Source organism: Drosophila mojavensis, unplaced genomic scaffold, assembly GCF_018153725.1.
Source record: "Drosophila mojavensis isolate 15081-1352.22 unplaced genomic scaffold, ASM1815372v1 contig_80, whole genome shotgun sequence".
In the NCBI taxonomy this organism is placed as follows: Eukaryota; Metazoa; Arthropoda; class Insecta; order Diptera; family Drosophilidae; genus Drosophila; species Drosophila mojavensis.
Window position 1 is genome coordinate 8,291,930 of NW_025318906.1, and position 20,316 is coordinate 8,312,245.

Genomic DNA, 20,316 nt, shown 5'->3' on the forward strand with positions numbered 1-20,316 from the left:
AACAAAATATATCAAAAAAAAAGTAAATATAAATTATTTAAAAGATAAAAATAGCTTATAATAAATAAATTCGATAACAAAAATTATTGACAATGCATTAATTAAATAAATTGATAATAAATCTCATATTATATAAATGTCAAACATATTTATTAAATTACTTAGTATTTTGATAGACAACTAATATTGGCTTCTACCTTTTCACTCTACTTTGGCATTTCTCTCAAAACTGTTTAAGTTTCAGTCCTTGAACTTTTGCACGGTGTAGGCGTTCGGAGACAAACCAAATGCATTTCATATTCAATTTTCGATTAGAGTGAACGCATCAGACAACACAATCATGACTATTGCCTTAGCCACAGGGCAGCAGCAAAATTAGTTGCAAGTGCACTACGGCGACAACAAGCAACAGCAGTTCGCAGCTGGTAGCAACAGTTGCTGCCAGAGACGGAAGTGTTGCTGGCCAGGCCAGGCATGTGGCTCAGCTCAGCAGTTGGGCATTTGGCCAGTTGGCTGTAGGTGGAATTTACTACAGCTCCCCCCAGCGCCCAGCCGCCTTATGTCAATGGATGAATTGCATTTGCTTGCTGAAGTAGCGCAGCTGCCGCAGTGAAAGCAGCAACAATAGGAGCAGAGCAGAGCAGAGCGGAGCAGAGCGAGGCAGGGAGAAGTAGAACTGCCACAAAGTAAACAGAGCTGAAATTTTTGTGTTGACAACTTTGTTAGCTGCAGGCGGTGGTAGCTCTGGCTGACCATTACATGACATGAGATACGCGTATTTTGCATGGCTGATTGAGGCTGCGACTGTGGCTGCTCCAATTCGCGACACGCCACACGGCAGACTGTTGCTGCCACACTTCAGCGGCGTTGCATAAAGCAGCAGACAAAGGCATACACAATCACACAGACACACCTGCACACCTGCACACCTGTACATCTGGGCGCTAATTTAAAGTCAGCCGTGTGACGACTTCAACAGCCAACTCCAATTCAGTTCAGCTTGCGACGCGACAACGTGCGGTTGCACAACTTGTTGAGCACATCTCGCAGCGCGTGTTTTTCAAACAAAATTTCTGTTTTACTTTTATGGCTGGCCAAAAAACAATTATGGCCATAAATCGAAAGTGGTACGCGCTAAAAAGCCAAAATGAAAACCAAAAAGAATTCATAATAATAGATATTATGCCAGTTACATGAGCCGTATTTGTGTGTTCGCCGCATGCAAATGTTGTTATCGTCGTTGTTGTTGCTGTTGTTGCTATTGCTGTTGCTGTTGTTGGCACGCTTCAGAAGTACTAGCCTAAAAAAATGCTTATATATGCATGTTTTATTATGCCATAAGCAGCGCCGCACACGTTTTGCAAATTTTCATTCACAAATACAGAAAAAAAACCCAGGCAACAACAACGGCAGTAAAAACATTTGCATGCGAATAGTTTTTTTTAAACAAATTTATTACAGCATGTGATACAAAAAGCAAGCGAAAATTTGTTGCAAAATTAAAATAATAACAAGCAAGAGAGAGACGTAAAAAATATATATATTTATTTATTTATTATAGCTAAAAGAAAGCTAAAAAAAAAATATAAATAAATAAAAAGAAAATGTTATTTCGTCGCAGTTGTACGTATAATGTGGAGCAATCAACGCGACATTATGCAAAGGTAAAACAGTGCATTGCATTTATGTGAATCAAAGAGAAAGAGAAAGAGAAGGCAGAAGTGAAGAAAGAAAGAAATATGTAAAATGTACGTGCCCACACTTTAGTTAAATATTTCTACTAGATATAATGCAATGTGTGTATCTTACTTTCCTTCTGAGATACAAAAATAAGTCTTTCTTTGATAGCTTTGGCGTAATGTGCTCAGTGGTTCAGTGGTGCTCTGTGGAGTCGATGGTGACATCATCATTTCGATATAGTTCGAGCTTTGCATATGTCATGCCGAGGCTAAAGTATTTATCTATGCACAAAAGGATTTCGTTTGTCAGCGCTTTTTCTCTCTGTTTGGGTGTGTTTGTGTGGAAAATAGAAACAGATAATCAAATGTAATAAATCTTTTGTTTCCGCTACAAAATGATAGAGGAATGTCAAGGAGAAGCTGTCGTTTTTTTAAAGTATTTCTTGAATAGATATTTTCTAAATAACAGCTATACATTATACATAATATTATATAGTTTATGCCATAATGTAACATGGTCAATGAAATTGATTTATAGTAGCTAGACATAGGAAAGCTGTAGTAAAAAAGAATATATAAAACTTTCTATTAGGCAACGATATATTAATATTTTTTTTTTTTTTTTTTTTTTTACAGCAATTTAATTTTTAAATTTATTCAAAAATAATATTACAAACATTTTCACGGAGCTGAATCTTTATGCAATTATTTCATATTATAAATATATTAAATAAACTAAAATCGAAATTCTATATTAAGCCCACAAAGCTTATGCTGAGCTCCCTTTAACCATTTCCAATTAAATACCAAACAATGGTCTGCACTGTAGCTGAAACATAACAAAGCAATAAATGGGAATATGAATGGAAATTGAAGCAGTTTGGCTCAATCGGATTTGTGCCATGCAACCGAAATCAAATGCTGCCAGACTTTTCCGCCGGAAAATTGTGTTGAAAGAGATACAAGTGGAAATTGGCAGCATTCGATATAGAAATGAAAGCCAGAGAGAATTAGATTAACTAAGTAGTTAGGCTAGATTTTAATGAGTTTTAGTCAAACTAGGGTAGTATTATTATTTACTAAAATTGTGATAAAATAATTATAAATGATTTATTTGCTTACCGAAATTTTGCCATCTGTAAATTCATATTTTAGCTGCAACATTCTCACTTATACAGATTCAAATTTTATTTAATTTCGATTTTTCTGTAAATAAAATTAAATTATATATACATTTTATTAACATTTTTATTATATTATATATAACAAAAAAATATATCAAATATTCAATATAAGTAAATATTTAAAATATTATATTTTTATATACACTTAAATATAAATATTTATATAATTTATCAGCTGTTTATCATTAAGCCCTCAAAGCTAAATTAAATCTGCAAAGTAAAAAAAAAAAAAAAATTTACGAAATACAAATGTATAAAAAATCAATAGAAACATTTACCTTTAGCAAAGTGCTTAAAAGCGCTTTATAATTGCAAACCATAAAAATAATTATTTTAAAGCCCATCGATACATTCAACAGACTATTTCGCATTCATTAAATGAATTCCACTTTCTTTGCGCTGCGATAAACAAATATTAATATAGCCCAGTCGCTTTGAGTTCTTTGAACGATTAAAATTCGCAATTAAATTGATTTCTCAGTAAAATGGACAAACTTTATTATGTTTATGCTGCGATTCGGATTTCTATATGTTGTGTGTGTGTGTGTGTGTGGGTCGATTTTATGAACGATCCATGGCTCTCGCGCTTATCTAAAACACATCTTTGCTTGCCCCAAAACAACAATTAGAAAGCAATCAAATAATTTATAGCGTTTATAGCGCCGACAAAGCGCACAAAAGCGGAAAATACTTTTTGAGTTGTCAAAAACAAAAGTCGCCGTAAATCAAGTCAAAGTAAATTGAAATTTTCAAAATGGGACGCCGAAAGTATTCAGCAGTCAGCATTTTGACCAAGCGACAACAATAACAATAACAACAATTGTAATTACACAGCCGAGAAATAATTAAATTATGTTTTATAGCGGATCTTGAGTCTTTGATGCTGCTGTGGCATTGTATGTAGCTGCCTCTACCCCAAAAATAAAATAAAAACATATAGCCCACTGCATGTGCTATAACTGTAAAGAAAACTCAAGCACAAGACAAACGCAAACACACACACACACACACACACACACCTCTTTGACTAATGCGAGTTTAACAATTTTGCGGTCGTGTGTAAGTCTTGTTAAGCCAATTATATGCGCTGCCTCAGACCAAGCGCGCTGTACACAGCACCCAGCGCCCAGAGAGCTCCATTCCACGCCACTCCAGCTCCCAACTTTCGTCTCAGGGCCTAACTTAAGCCCACTGAAATGAGGCTGGGCCCTCGGGCAGCGCCAAGAAGTTGTCTTCTGGGAAAACGCAAAAAAACAAACAGCGAGCGCAAACAGCACAAACCACAGATGCGAACTTGGCAACAATTTAGAGAAAATTCACTATTGAGCAGTGCTTGACCATGTGATACCCTAGGAAAATACATATATATAAATTACTTAAACTGACCTGTTGAATGTATATGTCTTTTTCTGCCGCACCTGTCTCCACAATTTTGTTTCAATTTTCTATGTCACTAGAGGATACTCTGTAGATAATATAGTCTAGCCTAGTCTAATCTAATCTCTTTAAAATTAGTTAATAAATTAAAATAAATAAAAATGTCTCTCGAAAAGAAAAGGCTGATATGGGAATACACAACTTATCATGTTAAGAGCCCATAAAAACGACTTTCTAAATACCCTACTACATATTGTATTTTATATACTACGATAAAGTTCATTTACTTTGTTTAATCTAATGCTAGAACATATAAATCAACTAATTTTAGAATGGGTATAAACAAATTCTGCTTCAACTTAAACAAATTTGCCGAATGTATTTAGCGCAAACATTTAATTTTTAGACTCTCATACAAAACATTTAACAATGAAAAAAAGTTTAAATAAAACTTAAAGTAAATTTAAAAATATAAATACTGGGATATATTTTATAGTTTTAAAAATTGAATCAACATAAAAGCAAAAAAAAAATCATAATAATTACATAAAATATTTGAAATATTCTTTAATGGAAAATTATAAATTAAAAAAATATATATGAATATGTTCTTTAAAAAATATAACAAAATATATTTATTAAAAATAATAAATAAAATCTTTATTGTTGATTTTATTTTTTATTTTTAATAAATATGCTAATCGGATTCAAAATATAAGCAAATCTTAAATTCTCAAAATTTACATACAACTTTCTTTAACTATTTAGTCATTAAAACATTTTTTTTTTTAATTGAAGAACTTTATAGTCTCACCTACCCTAACAGCAGCCCAATCACTGAGCATAGGCAAGCGCAGCTATGCAGAAAACTTGCAAATAGAATGACATTTCAATGTTGCGGTTAGAAGGCGCTCAGTTCAGGCCTTTTGTGCGAGGCAATTGGGTTGGCTTGTGATGGGGAGGGAAGTTGTGTCAGCACTTCTCAATGAAATTGCATTTTTTGGGTCTATGCCGAAAGGAGAGGCTCTGTCACAACATATCCGGTTGACAGAAGTTGGCAGCTTCCGTTACAGATTTTATTGCTCAAACTTGGGTGCAATGAAGCGATTACAGTCGGGCTAAGCAAATGTTTTGTTAACAATCTGCCACAAGATTGTGCAACATTGACGCAAATTGTGGCACATTGAGCAATTAGCAAACAGAGAGGGAGAGAGAGAGGTAGAGAGAGATACAGATAAAGAGAGAGACCGAGCACACGCCGTAATGCCAACATGGCTGGCTGGGTTAGAGCCAACTGTGCTTAACTGAAATGGTTTAATCTACAGCTGCAACTAAACCTGAACAGCTTTTAGCTTGTAGCCCTCAGCTATATTTCTTTAACACACAGACAGACCCAATTGCTGACATCCTTTTTACACCCCGTTTCCCTCATTCATTCATTGCAGAGCTCCGTCACTTTGTGTAATCTTGGCGTGGGCGCCACATTTGGCGAATCAATACTACACGACCTGCCAAGGGACAGCACCGTCGTGACGAAGACAACCTGCGAGCTGCTACGCGTCGAACAGCAGGATTTTCGACTCATCTGGGAGGTAAGCAATGAAGAGAGAAGAGAGCAGACAAACACATACTTAACAGCAGCCATTACATACACATAGATATAAATATATATATAGATGTATTCATTACACTACAACTCAAAGTGAATTGCGCGATGACACGGGCTTAAAATGCCATTAAGAGAACTTGAAAATGTTGCATGTGTTGAGTTGCAAGAAAAATAAGATTTATGGAAAATTTACGCATCAAACAAATTGTTAATTAATTAGTCTTCGAGTATGGCGTATCAAAGAGCATCATCAATGAATATTGTGTAACGGGAAAAGCTTGGAGCAAATTTATGACAACTCATTATGGAAGATATACAATGAGCCACAATGTTGTATAATATCTAAACAAGTCATCTAATCAGGGCAATAATTCATTGTCTTCATTGTCTGCACACAAGTCTAGCTAGCTATAAATCAAGCTTAAACTAACAAAATAAGATTTGGAAATGGATGATGACATGAAAAGTCAAGTTTCAATTAATCAAATTAAATTTGGTAGATTTGGAAAACAAACTTAAAAGTGAATTTGTATACAATACTGGAAATGATATATTATAAAACTATTTTTTCTCCACTCAATCACAGATGTGAGCATATATCGATTGGACGTATAATATATATATATGTCGTCCATATCTCTCCTTCTATCACTCTCTCTCTCTCTACCATCCCGTGATCTCACAACCTCTTTCTTTGTGTCTCCCTCCCGATTTCTGTCCTTATATCTGAGACAGTTTCTATATTCCTATCTCTCTCTCAATCGATAACTCTCTCTCTGAATCTCTGTCTCTCTCTCTCTCTCTCTCTCTCTCTAAATCCATTTGTATCTTCCTAGATCGCTTTTCAATAATCTCTCCATTTTTCTCTCTGTCATTCTTACTCCTAATACTCTTTCACTCCACTCGCTCTGCCTCTCTCATTTTCATCCTCTTATTATTTCACACCCTTTTAATTCTCAGCTTTTAGGCCTTCCTTATGGACTTATTCAAGCCCACTTTTCAGGCAGTGTCATCTTGTTTATGAGTTTGAAGGGCGTCAGTTTGAGACCTAATTTGAAGTATTTACTGAGCGCTCATTAAAAGCAACACCCACCCACACACACACACATACACACATTTACACCTTCATAAGCAACCCCACACACACTCAACCATAGAGACAAGTCAAGCCTTGCTAATAAGCAGCTGTGTGCTAAATATTTGTCGTCGAGGTTTCTTGTCTTCCTGACGGAGGCGAAGAAGCATTTGCGGTATTTGCGTCATTGTCAAAATATTTAATTAAAATTTCAGTTAACAATTAACGATGGGCCATAGCGCCCGACCGCAACATATGCCAAGGCATTCAAGTGAGCCCAATGGCTGGGCCGTTGGCCTTTTATTGTATTTAGTTATGGAAGCAATTACCAAAATTGAATTAAAGTCCTTTCGAGCCGCCTTAATCGATTGCATTATTCATGAATATTCATTAATAATACTAATGAGCAACAGGTTCCAATGCGCCCAATTAATTGGAGCCGCTCACAGAAATATGAAAACGCAACTACATTGATAGATGGTGCCTAAGTGTATTGAATTGGCCAAAGTTAATTGAATTGCATGCATATTGGCCGTACTTAATTGCAGCTTTTTGGGTCCACTCTAATCTAATCGCGAACAATCAGAAACCATTATGTTTGCATTAGGCCCAAAACTGAAATGAAAGCCAGGGACATTTCTTTGCGAACAAAACTTTTCAATTCCAATCACAAATGACTCGAATATATACACAGATGTATGTATATATACATAGTATATATGTATATCAGCCACATAGTTGGCAATTTAAAGAAGATTTCGTTTTTTTAGGGCTTGCCACAGAGCCATGAACTTGCCCCTCGGGGGCAACAATGCTCGCACATTGAAAGCGAGCACGCACAAAAGGTATAAACCACACACACACACACACATACACACACGCAAATTCCCCTAACCCACACTCACAGTTACACATAAGATGAATGAATGCATATTTACCTTTTGAGTTACAATAAAAAAATGAAAAAAAAAAAAAGTAGAAGAAAAGTAAAACGTATAATAAATAATGAGAAAAGTAACCTCAAATTGGGGCAACATTGGCTAACCCAGAGAGATATATATAGTCACTTGCTCTACTTGCCACTTGCCACTTGCCACTTGCCACTTGCCTCTTGCCTCTTGCCACTTGGTACTTGGTACTTGCCACACTGCAGCTAGCTGACGGCCGATGGTGGCTAACAAAGTAGCTGCAGCACGCAGCGCAAACATATATTACGTATACGCAATGTGCAACAATGTAGCTAAGCCACGCACACACACACACAGTCGCAATGCGCGCTTGCCATAAAATGTTGCTGCAATAGCAGCAGCTTCTGGTAAATGCGATAAAATCAGTTTAAATTGAAAATATATTACGCGAAGAGCTGTCACTGCAAATTTTCACACTCAACTCCTTTGCCTCTCTCTCTCTCTCTCTCTCTCACTCTCTTTCTCTGTGCATGGGTGTGTGCGTGAGTGTGCGTTGCTGTTTGAGCCCTGCAAGTGCCTGGCAATTGTTTGATTTGCACGCAAATATTTACTTTTGTACAGCGGAAACAGCAAAAAACTTGTGCGCAAAGTCAACCTCGGGGTGACGAACTTTAAACATACTTTTGAGCCTTAAACGAGAGCTGTGCGATACGATTGGTCGCTCTTGATAGAAATGTTATAATAGCAGGATATTAGAGGAAGCCTTCAGGCAAGACTTTCTTTATGTAACCATTATCTTTACTTTTGCAATAGTCAACGAATACTTTATCTTACAATAAGTACCTACAACTGTTTCTACTATTATAACTAGAGACTACGACTACAACTACTGCTACTATATGCCACTACTACTATGTACTATTAGATACGATTATTACTACAACTACAACTACTAATTGCTCCGACTGTCACTATTATTACTGCAACTAGTACTATTGGCAGCTGCTGTAACTGTAATTACTACAACTACTACTATTTGCTACTGCTGCTACTAGTATTAGTGCAACTACTACTATTTTCTACTACTACTACTATATATTATTAATACAACTAATACTACTATTTGCTACTGCTGCTACTAGTATTAGTGCAACTACTACTATTTTCTACTACTACTACTATATATTATTAATACTACTATTTGCTACTGCTACTATTACTATTACTTCAACTACTACTACTATTTGCTACTACTACTACTATTTGCTCCGGCTGGTACTATTTGCTACTACTGCTACTATTGTTACTACTACCACTACAGCCACTACTTTTGTTACTATTATTACTACTACCACTACTTAACAATTCTGCTACTATTATTACCACTACGACTACTACTATATTTAATATTTCTATTACTATTTACTACTTCTGTTAATCATATTACTACTACTACTTTTTTACCAATATTTCTACTATTTCTACTGGTAATACTATTACTAATTTTAGTAGTTAATACTACTGCTATTACTACTATTTGTAGTACTTACTACTGTAACTATTACTGCTTTCCTTTTATTTTTATTTTTTTTGTTTTTCAAAGCTCTTCTCCATTTCTTACTTGCAAAATTGCACTTACTCAGCTCATTACGCTCTGCTGCAATAGTTATGCATGTAATTAAATTTATGCTATTACATAATATGCACAGTAATTGGTCAAATAATTACAGCATTACATGTTACCTTCAGCGCTCGAACAATGTTTCACATACTTTTCTGCAGCTGCAGCGAGTGCAGATTTCATTTTACATGATTATTATGTCATTTACTGCACCAGAGTGTGTGTGCGTGTGTGTGCATGTGTGTGTGCGTGTTTGTTGTTTGTGCTTTCTTCCTGTTCTAAGCATCAGCTGTAGCTGTGCTCGAAATAAATAAATAAAGCGCATGTCCAATGCAAGCGGCACGCAATGGTGCATGTCGAGCAGCTGGGGCATGCCAAACAACGTTGCGCATTTTACATTATTTATGGTCTGTGCATTACGTATACGACGCGTGTGCCAACGATTGTTCTACCAACGACTGCAACGACTTATGAAATGCCCGCCCGTTAGAATCAGCCAAATTGAAAGCGAAAAACTGTTGGCCTAATCGATTGCCCCTGAATGTGTGCAGAGTGGGCCTACAAAATTTGCATCTATGCTAAATAATTGAGTTATGCACTATGCAAGCGAATGCTTAAAATCGTTCGTTAATCGCATTTCGATTGCAATTTGCCAGCTACGGCGCTGCCACAAAATGCCAACTCTAATTTCCGCAGACAACGGCTCCGCCACCTGTCACCTGCCTTCTGCCTCCTGCCACCTGCCGCCTGCCGCCTGCCACTTGCCACTTGCCACATGCAACCTCCTGCCAGCCAGTTGGCAGCTGTGCGTGTTTGAATCGTGTGAACTGGAAATAATTGTATTCGCCACGCCAAATCACGAGCTCTTTAACGACCCTTCAAACGCTGCAGCCCAGAGCATGTTCAATGAGCAGCAAATAGCTTTGCTTTAGCTGCTGGAGGTAACTGACAAAGGCAGAGCTGCTACTAGAGCTGCCCCTTGTCATTAATATCAATTATTGAAGCGATTTCTTAGTTATGATACATTTAGTCAAGAGAGTCAAAAGATTTTGTATAACTTTCTTAGCCATTTATATGCCAAATATCAAGCAGGCCAAAGCTGACACAATATGAGTTATGAGTTATACTACTTCCGATAATTTTACATCAGCAGTTCTTTAAGTTATCGATAAAACTGAACTACTGAACTGTTATATAAGATTTGCCATGAAATCTATTTAGGCTAGAAAAATCTGTGAAAATAATTGGAAGAATTTATATGATAATTAGACTGAAACTATGAAATCTATTTAAGCTAGGATAATATGTATATGGAAAAAATGTGAAGAATTTACTACTACTGAAATCATTTCCCCGCATTCTTTTTATCTGCTGTTTAAGCTATTTTAATTATTTACGATTTTCCCTATAATCAATATTTAATTTATGTTTGAAAAATATTTAAAAATATTTTAATTTTATTTTTTTTGTTTTTATCACGTTTTTAAATATTTTACATTTTATTAACGTTTGCTTCCTGGCATTTTGAGCTATTTTTATATTAATTGACGTGCATATTCATTAATATGAAAATTCCATTCAAAAAACTTATTTCATATTCTCTCATTTCAAATCATCTTCAGCGTTTCGCCCAAAGTAATATAAATTCCTCAGGTACCGTCAACCGTTTAGCATTCATCAGGAATTCTCGCCGGAATGCTTTTCCTTTATTTCAATATATTTTGATGCACAGCTTGGATAGCTCTTCAACAATGCGTTACTGTACATTTTGCATGGCTGCAAATAAGTTCACCTTCTCAACTTTTCGAATATTTTCCATAATTAATTTCCATTTTCCTTTGAACGCATAAACAAAGACTTGAATGAAATTGACCTTGAATTTAGCCAGTTCAACTCTTCCCCTGCAGTCTGGACACACTGAATAGACCTACTTAGTGCCAGCCAACTTTATGGCCATTATTATCAGAGCTGCCATTGTTTGGAAGGCTTTCGCCTGCCATTGTGGCCAAGGCGAATGCGCTAAGGCGCAGCCAAGTGCTTCCCGCTGAGTTCATCATATCTAACGACAATTCTCGCACTCACTCATTGGTCTCACTCTGCGTTTCGATAAGTGAAAATGAGTTTTAATTAGCGCCAACGCCAACGCCAAAGTCAACGCCGTTATCAGCTGAGCGTCAAGTGTTGTCAAAGCGTCATCGGCAAAAAAGCGAGTCAATGTCTTCTGGGCTGACAGTGACACGACTAGCAGATACCCTAACCTTCGAGACTATATATATGAATTTTACACTATTTTTTATCTCTAGAATGCACGACATGACCTCTGTCCTTACAGTTTTCGAGAGATGCCTAAAAAAAAATTTCAAGGTCATGTATTATACGTACTATAGATATGGTAAAAAACTTCTATATGACGAATCCATTAAAAAAAAATATATAAGGAGAATCTACATTTCAACTTTTGTTGTTCTTACCTCTTAAAGTCTTTGAGCTATAGTTATAAAAAAGCTAACATTAAGAGAAAAATGTATCCTTCTCCATAAATATTAAAAAAAAAATAAAATAAAAACTTAATGGGTTCTATGAACAGCAAATTGAATATGCCGTAAAATTTATAAATTGAAATCTTCAGATATCCTTATCTCTGCGAATCGTAAAAACAGATGACTAAATCAGCTTGTCGTCTTGAAGAGGAATATAAATATATGAAATATATTCTATAAAATTTATGGCCTCATCCTCTGACTGTTACATATATCTGCTGCAAATCCATTATACCCAGTATATACATATATTTATAATGAGTGAATAGTAAAGCAACTGACTTGGCATGCGGGCCCCGCACTCCTGCCCCTGCTCATGCCCTTGCCATTGCCCTTGCCCTTGCTCTGTGCAGCCTTTTGAATGTTTATTCATGCGAATGTCACGACGACAAATTGCCAGGGAACTATTTATAGCTGCGTTTCGTTCGATTGCTCTGGCAACCCTGCCAAGCTGTAGCTGATAAGGCGAAATAAAAACAATAACAAAAACAATGAGGCATGCAGTGAGCAAAACGCGCCTCAACTGCCACCCAGCTGGCTTATCAGTGCGCGCGACAACGTTTGACAGAAATTACCTGCTCCAGAGGGAGAGCGCAAAGAAAAAGGAAAAAGCAAAATAAAAATAAAAATAACACAAAATCAAACAAAACAAAATCATCATAAAAATTGAGTGAAAAGAATGTGCAAAAAGCAAACCACTTGAAGTGCAAAGTGAAAGTGAAGCCACGTGGGGCGAGCGAGGGGGCCAGATGTCAGCGAGCCAACTGCGACAGCAGCAGCGCGAACAGCGCCAGTTCCAGCGTCGTTCTGGCCAAGTTGTGGCCAGCGATGAGGCGACGCTCTGCATGCTGCTCAGCTACAGGCGCCACAGTGATAGTGAGAGAGTGGCGTCAGCAGCAGCAGCAGCAGCGGCAGCGGCAGCGCCACCAGCAGCGACAGCTAAAGGAAAAGCTAAAGCAAAAGCAAAAGCAGCAACAATTGGCAGAGCAACGGAAATATCTATGACAACAACAGCAGCTGCAACAACAACAACAACAACGGCAACATCATTAGCTGGCGCCACTTCCGCAGCTATCAAGCTGCGACGTCGACAGCAGCAGCGTCAGCCGCGTCCACTAACAACGGCATTCGAAGTTAGCAATGTACGCGTCATAGCTGTGATTGCCTGAAAAGTAGTCCACAATCCGCAATGCACAATCAAAAGATAACAACAACAACAACAGTCATCACATATTGCTTTATCTATAAATACAATAAATCAACAACAACACGCAACAATCCAAAGCTAACTGATTCACTTTTTGTTATTGCAGAAAAACAAGGAGTTGATGAATGACATTATTACCAATTGCAAAATAAAGAACGGTAAGTGGAAAATAATCATAAGAAATATATGCTCACAAATAAATGATAGACTCGCAGTTACCCTGCAAAATAGTTTAAATAGGCATCTTATCCAACTGTTTAAAATTGTTAATTGAAAATAAAGTTTATTTAGGAAAAATTATAAGGCTTGCTTAGGTTTCAGATTATGACTCTAAGATTATGATCGACTTGAAGTCAGCCAGTACTAGCTTAACATAGTTTTTAATATAGATACACAGATATGCAAAGACTTGTGAGATTCTTTATCACTTACAATTATAAAATATGATCGACTTTGACATACCTTTTAGGCAGTCAAGATTTATAAAATAGGATCAAAGTATTTTATATTATAATATGCTTTATTTCGTAACAAAAAAATAATGGTCATTACAAATAATTATGTTTTGAAACTAAAAAATGATCGACTAAAAGATAGAGCGTTTTGAACCATAATCTTTTGAAATTTCTTTAAGTAGTAATGACGTCTATTCTAGACGTTCCTCAACCAAATTTTATAGCCCTTTAATGTACCCACATTTATAGAATATTTTAATTAGGAATAATTATTTTTAATTAAGAAACAGCAATAAATATTTTATTGACCAACCAAAAATAAAATGAATATTATAAATAAAATAGCCGCAGATGAGCCAATTAATTGACTTGCATATTGTTCTATTGTTCTATAAATAGGTTTTGGTCCTGGCGTACAACCAGCAGCTGCCACTTCGCCCACTAAACGCCCACTCAGTCCGGATCATCCCAATCCAGCGTTGCCCATAACCGAGGTAAGCCGACAGACTATGAATTGTCTCTGTGTGTGTGCGTGTGTAATTGCAATTAATCAGTCAGGCAGACACACGCACACACATGCGCACACAGCTACCTAAATATGTATGTGTATATATATGGATCAGGACCTTAGTTGACATTGAGCCTATGCCACTTGAACTTCTTGAAAAATCAGTTTAGACAGCCTGGTACGCTGACTAATTGAATCATTAATTAAAGCTGAGCAAAAGGATATGGAGGAATGAAGGCAACGAAGAGAGAGGAAGAGACAGAAAGTGCGACGTAGAGAGACTGATAAAAAAAGAGAAGGAGAGTAAAAGTTAACGTAAAAGTGAGAGAGAGATAGAGATAGAGAGAGTTAGTGGGAAAGAGCGAATATGAGGCAGAGATAGAGAGAGACAGATGGTAAAGACAAAGACAGTGACAGAGAGAGACAGAGACTGAAATAGATAGAGAAGAACAGGGAATGGGAGAGGGCGAGAAATCGTGAATGCTAGAGGAGGGAACAGATAACATTGGAATGGAAAGAGCGAACGAGAGAATGGAAACGGCAGAAAGAGAAAGAATAGAAGGGAATGGAGGATATAGGAAGATATATATATATAATTTGCTTATCAAATTCAACTAGATTTTTGTTTATAAATTCCTTCTTTCAAGTTTTATAAGGCTATTTTAAAATTTACGAAATTGAAATTTATATTTACTTCACAGAAAGAGAAATACAAAATAGATAAAAGCAATTTTTGTAATTCCGAAATGTATTTACAGAAGTGAGTTTACCAGGAATATATTCTATTTAAATCTACATATATACATATATGATTGAGAAATTTTTCGTGGAAATTGTAAACGAATTATCATGAATTTTGTCTCATTTTCAGACGCCGAGTCCTGCTATGAACCGCATGGGCTGGGCGCTGCGCACATTACTGGTGGTCGATAACTCAAGCTGTCTGAAGGATCGTAAGGTAAGAGTGATGCCAGGCAATTAGATTGATAAAAGTCAGATTTTTATTACGCAATCAATTACCGGCAGGTCTCGGGCAAGTTAATACGCAAGTGTGCGCCCGGCACAGAGCTCGTCGATTGGCTGGTCAACTTGGCACCGATTGTTCACACACGCGCCCAGGCGGCGGGCATGTGGCAGGCCCTGCTCGAAGAAGGCGTACTGACACATGGTGAGTGAGAAAGAGAGAGAGAGAGAGAGAGAGAGAGAGAGAGAGAGAGAGGAAAGAGTGAGAGAAAGCTTTGGCTTTCAGCTTGCAGCTTAATGACACAATTAACGCATTTAAAATTGGTTAACACATTGTCCCGATACCCACAGTTAACAAGGAGCAGCCGTTCAAGGATAAATGCTTTCTGTATCGATTTCGCTTGGACGAGGAAGGCGGCGCTGCGGCAGCCGGCACACCATCTGCTGAGGATCTCAATGCGGCTAATGAGCACATACGTGACGCACTAAGTGCACTCTTCCAACGTGGTCCCGATGCAACGTTGCGCATGATATTGCGCAAGCCGTAAGTGCAATATAAATTGATTCAATGCCGAGCTGTTCGAAAGTATGCGAATGAAATGCAGTAGCTTTAAAGCCAGAATGCCAAAATATTTGTCTACCTACAGTGAACACACACACACACACACACACACACGTACACAAAGACAAACACACACACACACACACACACAATCCGATATAAGCTTATGCAAATGTTGTGCTGCACACACAGTGCGTATGATTGATATTTGCAATTGCATTTGCCTTTGGCTCGACTCCATTGCCGAATTCAAGACACAAGCCACAATGGCTCTTATTTGGTTTTAATCAATTTACACACACACACACACACACACACACAAGCATATATAATGTATAGATATATATAGAGTATATATTATATACCCATTCGACATTTCTATGCAGTTCACACGAACGCACACCCGAGGAACTGGAATTGGTATTTGAGGAGCTTGTCCATATAGCTGCCCTCTCTCATCTATCGACTAGCATCAAGCGCGAGCTATCCTCAATAATTGTATTCGAGGCCCACGCACAGGCGGGCACCATATGTGAGTATCCTGCCATATGAATTGGACAATTAGTTCTTAATTTCAAAGCTCATTTGCTTTAATTAACTGACAAATTGAATAAATATCATTACGTAAATATTAGCTTTTAGCTTGTCATAGATTAAATACTCTTAATTGATATATACAACATAATTAACTCGGCTTAATTAAAATACTGTCCAGAAGTTTAAGCTAAATTTGGTAGACTGTTAATAAATAATGGACAAAGACTGAAGATATTTGATAGATATGCATAGATTAGCTTAACGAGCATCTTAATTTGTTGTAAACAAATTTAGATACCTATTTGAGGTACTTTAGACATTTCTTTTCGCATAGGACTTGAAGATGTCAGAGTCAAATATTTTTTATTTAATTTTTTTTTTTTTTTTTTTTTTAGTAAGATTCAAATATTTTTCCCAACAAATTTGTATAGGTTTATGTATAATTTAATATATTTTTTTATATGTATATATTTTTTGAATCCAAAATTTAAAAACTAATTTATATATTCGTTAAAAATTAATATTAGGGTTATATTATATACATTCTAATCATTATAAATCATGTTTAAATTCAATTCGTTAGATATTTAATACGAATATTCAGATACCCTTTGTATAGCACAGACTAAGAGCAATTTCTTTAAATTGAATTAACCGCAACTTGAGCTAATTATTACACATTAAGTTAAGCTAATATAACCTACAGCCTATACATTATACTTAAATATATTCACACACATATCCAACATAATAAGAAAAGACTTTAAACCCTCTTTAAATGTCGTTTATCCCACGTTTGAAAAATGTCAACAACACCGATTGCAGTATTCAATCAAGGCGACGAGGGGCGCTCCTGGTATATTTTACTCAAGGGCTCTGTGGATGTTGTGATACATGGCAAAGGCACTGTTGCCACACTGAAGACTGGCGATGATTTTGGCAAATTGGCTTTGATTAACGACGCACCCAGGTAAGTGATGCTGCCAGTCAGCCAGCTGCGAAAACCTTTTACAGTTAAAGAGTGAAATATAAGCTCGTTTCCCCCTTGTCAGTCAATTGGCTTAATTCTATTTATTTTTTGTTTTTTTTCTATTTTTTGCTAGTCAAAAGAAATTGTCTATACGAGCCGTATACCATTATCAATTCTCTTTAAATCGTTTCTGGCTACGTTTTGGCACTTTTATTTTATTTTTTATCGCTTTTGACCAAGTTACTGTACTAAATGACAGAGAGAGATAGAGAGAGAGAGATATATATATATATATATTTATATATGTATGTATATATGTATATGTAGACAATGTGCGCACAAGGGCCAACAATGTGCCCACAGATTCAGCAAGTGCGGCTGGCTAATAGCATTAGACACTTTGTTGCCACAGCCACAGCAAAGATAACAACAACGGCAATTACAACAACAACAACAACAACAACGAGAAGAGAGCTATGATAACAATGCCCGATAACAGCAGCCATTGTGCGCCATTTACAGGCAACAATTGCAGATTGAAACAAAATATTTGCCTAGATATAGTTGAACTAGTTGTTGTTGGGCATTTTACTACAACAGCTATTCGAGCGCAAAAATAAATCGAATTAGTTTTAGTTGTAGTCAAATAAAACGCAAAGAATGTCTGCCAAAAGCGTATTTTTGGTTTACTTATAAAATAATTAATTATGCCACAAGCAAAAAGCGAGTGCAAAACCTTTTCATTAAATGAAATCAAGTGGAAGTGAGGGCTAAAATAATTGTCGACACACACATGAATAGGAGCTTGAATTGATGGGAACTTACTCTAGTCAAAAGTATGGATGATATCTGAAGAGCTCTAGTTGTTTAAGCATGCGAAATATTATCTGGAAACTTAAGCCCTTCAACACTTTTAGTCGATTAATGGGAAATAACAAATGTTATTGATTATTTAATTCACAAATGATAGAGTGGGTTGTAGAAGGGCAGCTATGAGTATTAATTATAAGTACATCCGTCAAGTCTCTAGCTCTTATGGGTTTCACGATGAAAACGTTCACGTCTAATCGTTAGAATTTATTTTATTATACACGAATTTATATTAGAATTTATTTTATTATTTATTAATAATATTTTTTTCAATGTATAATTTTTTTTTCTCAGATTTTATATGATATATTATTTTTTTTTTTTTTTAATTTTATTTTTTTATTTTATAATGTATTATTAATATTTATTAGATGAATATTTATTTTATTTAAAATATTTTTTTTTATTTTTAGAATTAATATTTTGAAAAGAGCTCTTCCTCTTAGAATGAATATAAAATAAAACCTTAATTATTTAAGCTAAAACACTTGACAATAAGAAAGTACTTCAAAAAGATGACCTCAAAGAGCTTAAAATATTAACGCTGAATACAAAAACAAAGGAGCTTAACTTGTATTTATATTTTACACAAAACAATTGATGCTGTAAATAAATCATTTATCCTTTTATTAGCCAGAAAACATTTTTAGTCATACAGAAAAAAAAGCAAAAGTAATTCTATAGCAAATTATAAAAATGCAAAAATCACTCACTTTAATCTCTTCAAACAAAACGAAATCCGTTTTCATATTTCACGTTATCAGCGTTTAAAGAGTCAAGCAAGAAGCATTTAAAAAATTAAAATTCAACATCAAATAAATCAATAAAACAATCACAGAAATTGCAATGCAAGATGATAAGCGATTTATTTGCCACAGAATTTCATGTCAATTAAAATATATTTCAGTGCGCGAAAGCAAATGGATAAATGTATAAAAAGTCAGTGCAACCGCCGAGATAAATATTGAAAGATGAATGTCAATTGATAAATACAATTTACGTTGACTTTTCCAGCAGTCAACAAAAATTCCGACAGCTGAAAATTGTGGGAAAATTCACGCCATGAAATTCAATTTGCCAACAATTTGCCATTCAAATGGGAGCAAGTCGCAAAAACAAGTTAAACAAAATATCTGTGAATAGTTGGACAAACTGTAATGAAACAAATGTTAAAACAGGATTGATTAAAACTTTATAAATGGAAAATGGGGAATTTGTAGTCCAATTTGTTGATTAACTATTTAAATAGAGCTTGAAAATACATTTATATATAAAATTATCACATTTTTTGCTTATATATTTTATATATATTTTTAAATATATATTTGCAGAGCTGCCACAATCGTTTTGAAGGAGAATAATTGCCATTTGCTGCGCGTGGATAAGGAGCACTTCAATCGCATTCTGCGTGATGTTGAGGCCAATACATTGAGATTGCAGGAGCATGGCAAGGATGTTTTAGTGCTCGAACGCGTGGCCAAACAACGTGGACAACATTCGGCTTTCAAGTGAGTGCCAATTGCATTGCCAGTATGCATGTATATATACTATGTATAGTATATATATTTATATGTATTCCTTTCAAAAACTTCCCCTTTTTTTGTGTGTGTCCACGCGTTAATTTTAATTGAAATTGTAAAACGCTTCAATTTGATTGCGCATTTACGATTTAACGCTGAACGTGACTGAATTTTCATATATACTATATATATATCTATGTATATATACATTGCTTTTATATAGATATACCGTGATGTCGGGCACACCAAACAAAATGCTGGAGCATTTATTAGAGACGCGCCTCGGACAGTCTGTCAGCGGCATGGATCCATTTCTGGATGACTTTCTGCTCACGCACATTGTGTTTATGCCCGTGGTGCAGCTCGTCGATGAATTGGCCAACTAATATCCTTTTTAAACAAACTGCCAATGTATTTTATTTTAATTTACAGCTTTAGCTAGAAAGGTTTCGAATTGTCTCAGAAAATTGTTAAATATTCTGATATATTTTAAACCATTTTCAGTTAGAGTCAGCTTGAAACTAGATAGATTCTCTCACAGATCTCTATAAACAAGATCTTATGATCTCAGACAAAACTTTATCGTATCAAGCTCTGCATACCTTCTAATCACATATCCCATATAAAATCAATTCCCCGATTCCCCACTGCTGCACTGCATCAACTGCCCGCACTGTCCCCTGTAATTCCAAACAGTTTAGCCATTAAATAGCTCAAATCGCTCACATTAA

The 20,316-nt window shown here is 35.8% G+C and overlaps 1 protein-coding gene across 4 annotated transcripts in view; it reads left to right on the forward strand.

Moving 5' to 3' along the window:
• The window catches only part of LOC6579100 (rap guanine nucleotide exchange factor 4), a 66,294-nt gene that overhangs the window by 39,979 nt on the left and 5,999 nt on the right, over positions 1 to 20,316 (forward strand). For 2 of the 4 annotated variants that reach the window (XM_015163480.3, XM_032729547.2), the window contains 10 exons: positions 5,686 to 5,832; positions 13,307 to 13,358; positions 14,055 to 14,149; positions 15,035 to 15,121; positions 15,190 to 15,331; positions 15,478 to 15,670; positions 16,075 to 16,220; positions 17,051 to 17,195; positions 19,397 to 19,573; positions 19,809 to 19,970. In XM_015163480.3, coding sequence (XP_015018966.1) covers positions 5,686 to 5,832; positions 13,307 to 13,358; positions 14,055 to 14,149; positions 15,035 to 15,121; positions 15,190 to 15,331; positions 15,478 to 15,670; positions 16,075 to 16,220; positions 17,051 to 17,195; positions 19,397 to 19,573; positions 19,809 to 19,970 — 1,346 coding nt within the window. Of the gene's footprint in view, positions 1 to 989; positions 1,128 to 1,461; positions 1,665 to 5,685; positions 5,833 to 12,524; positions 13,136 to 13,306; positions 13,359 to 14,054; positions 14,150 to 15,034; positions 15,122 to 15,189; positions 15,332 to 15,477; positions 15,671 to 16,074; positions 16,221 to 17,050; positions 17,196 to 19,396; positions 19,574 to 19,808; positions 19,971 to 20,316 lie in introns of those variants that run through there. The other 2 variants (XM_002004961.4, XM_032729546.2) reach the window with 2 other exon arrangements.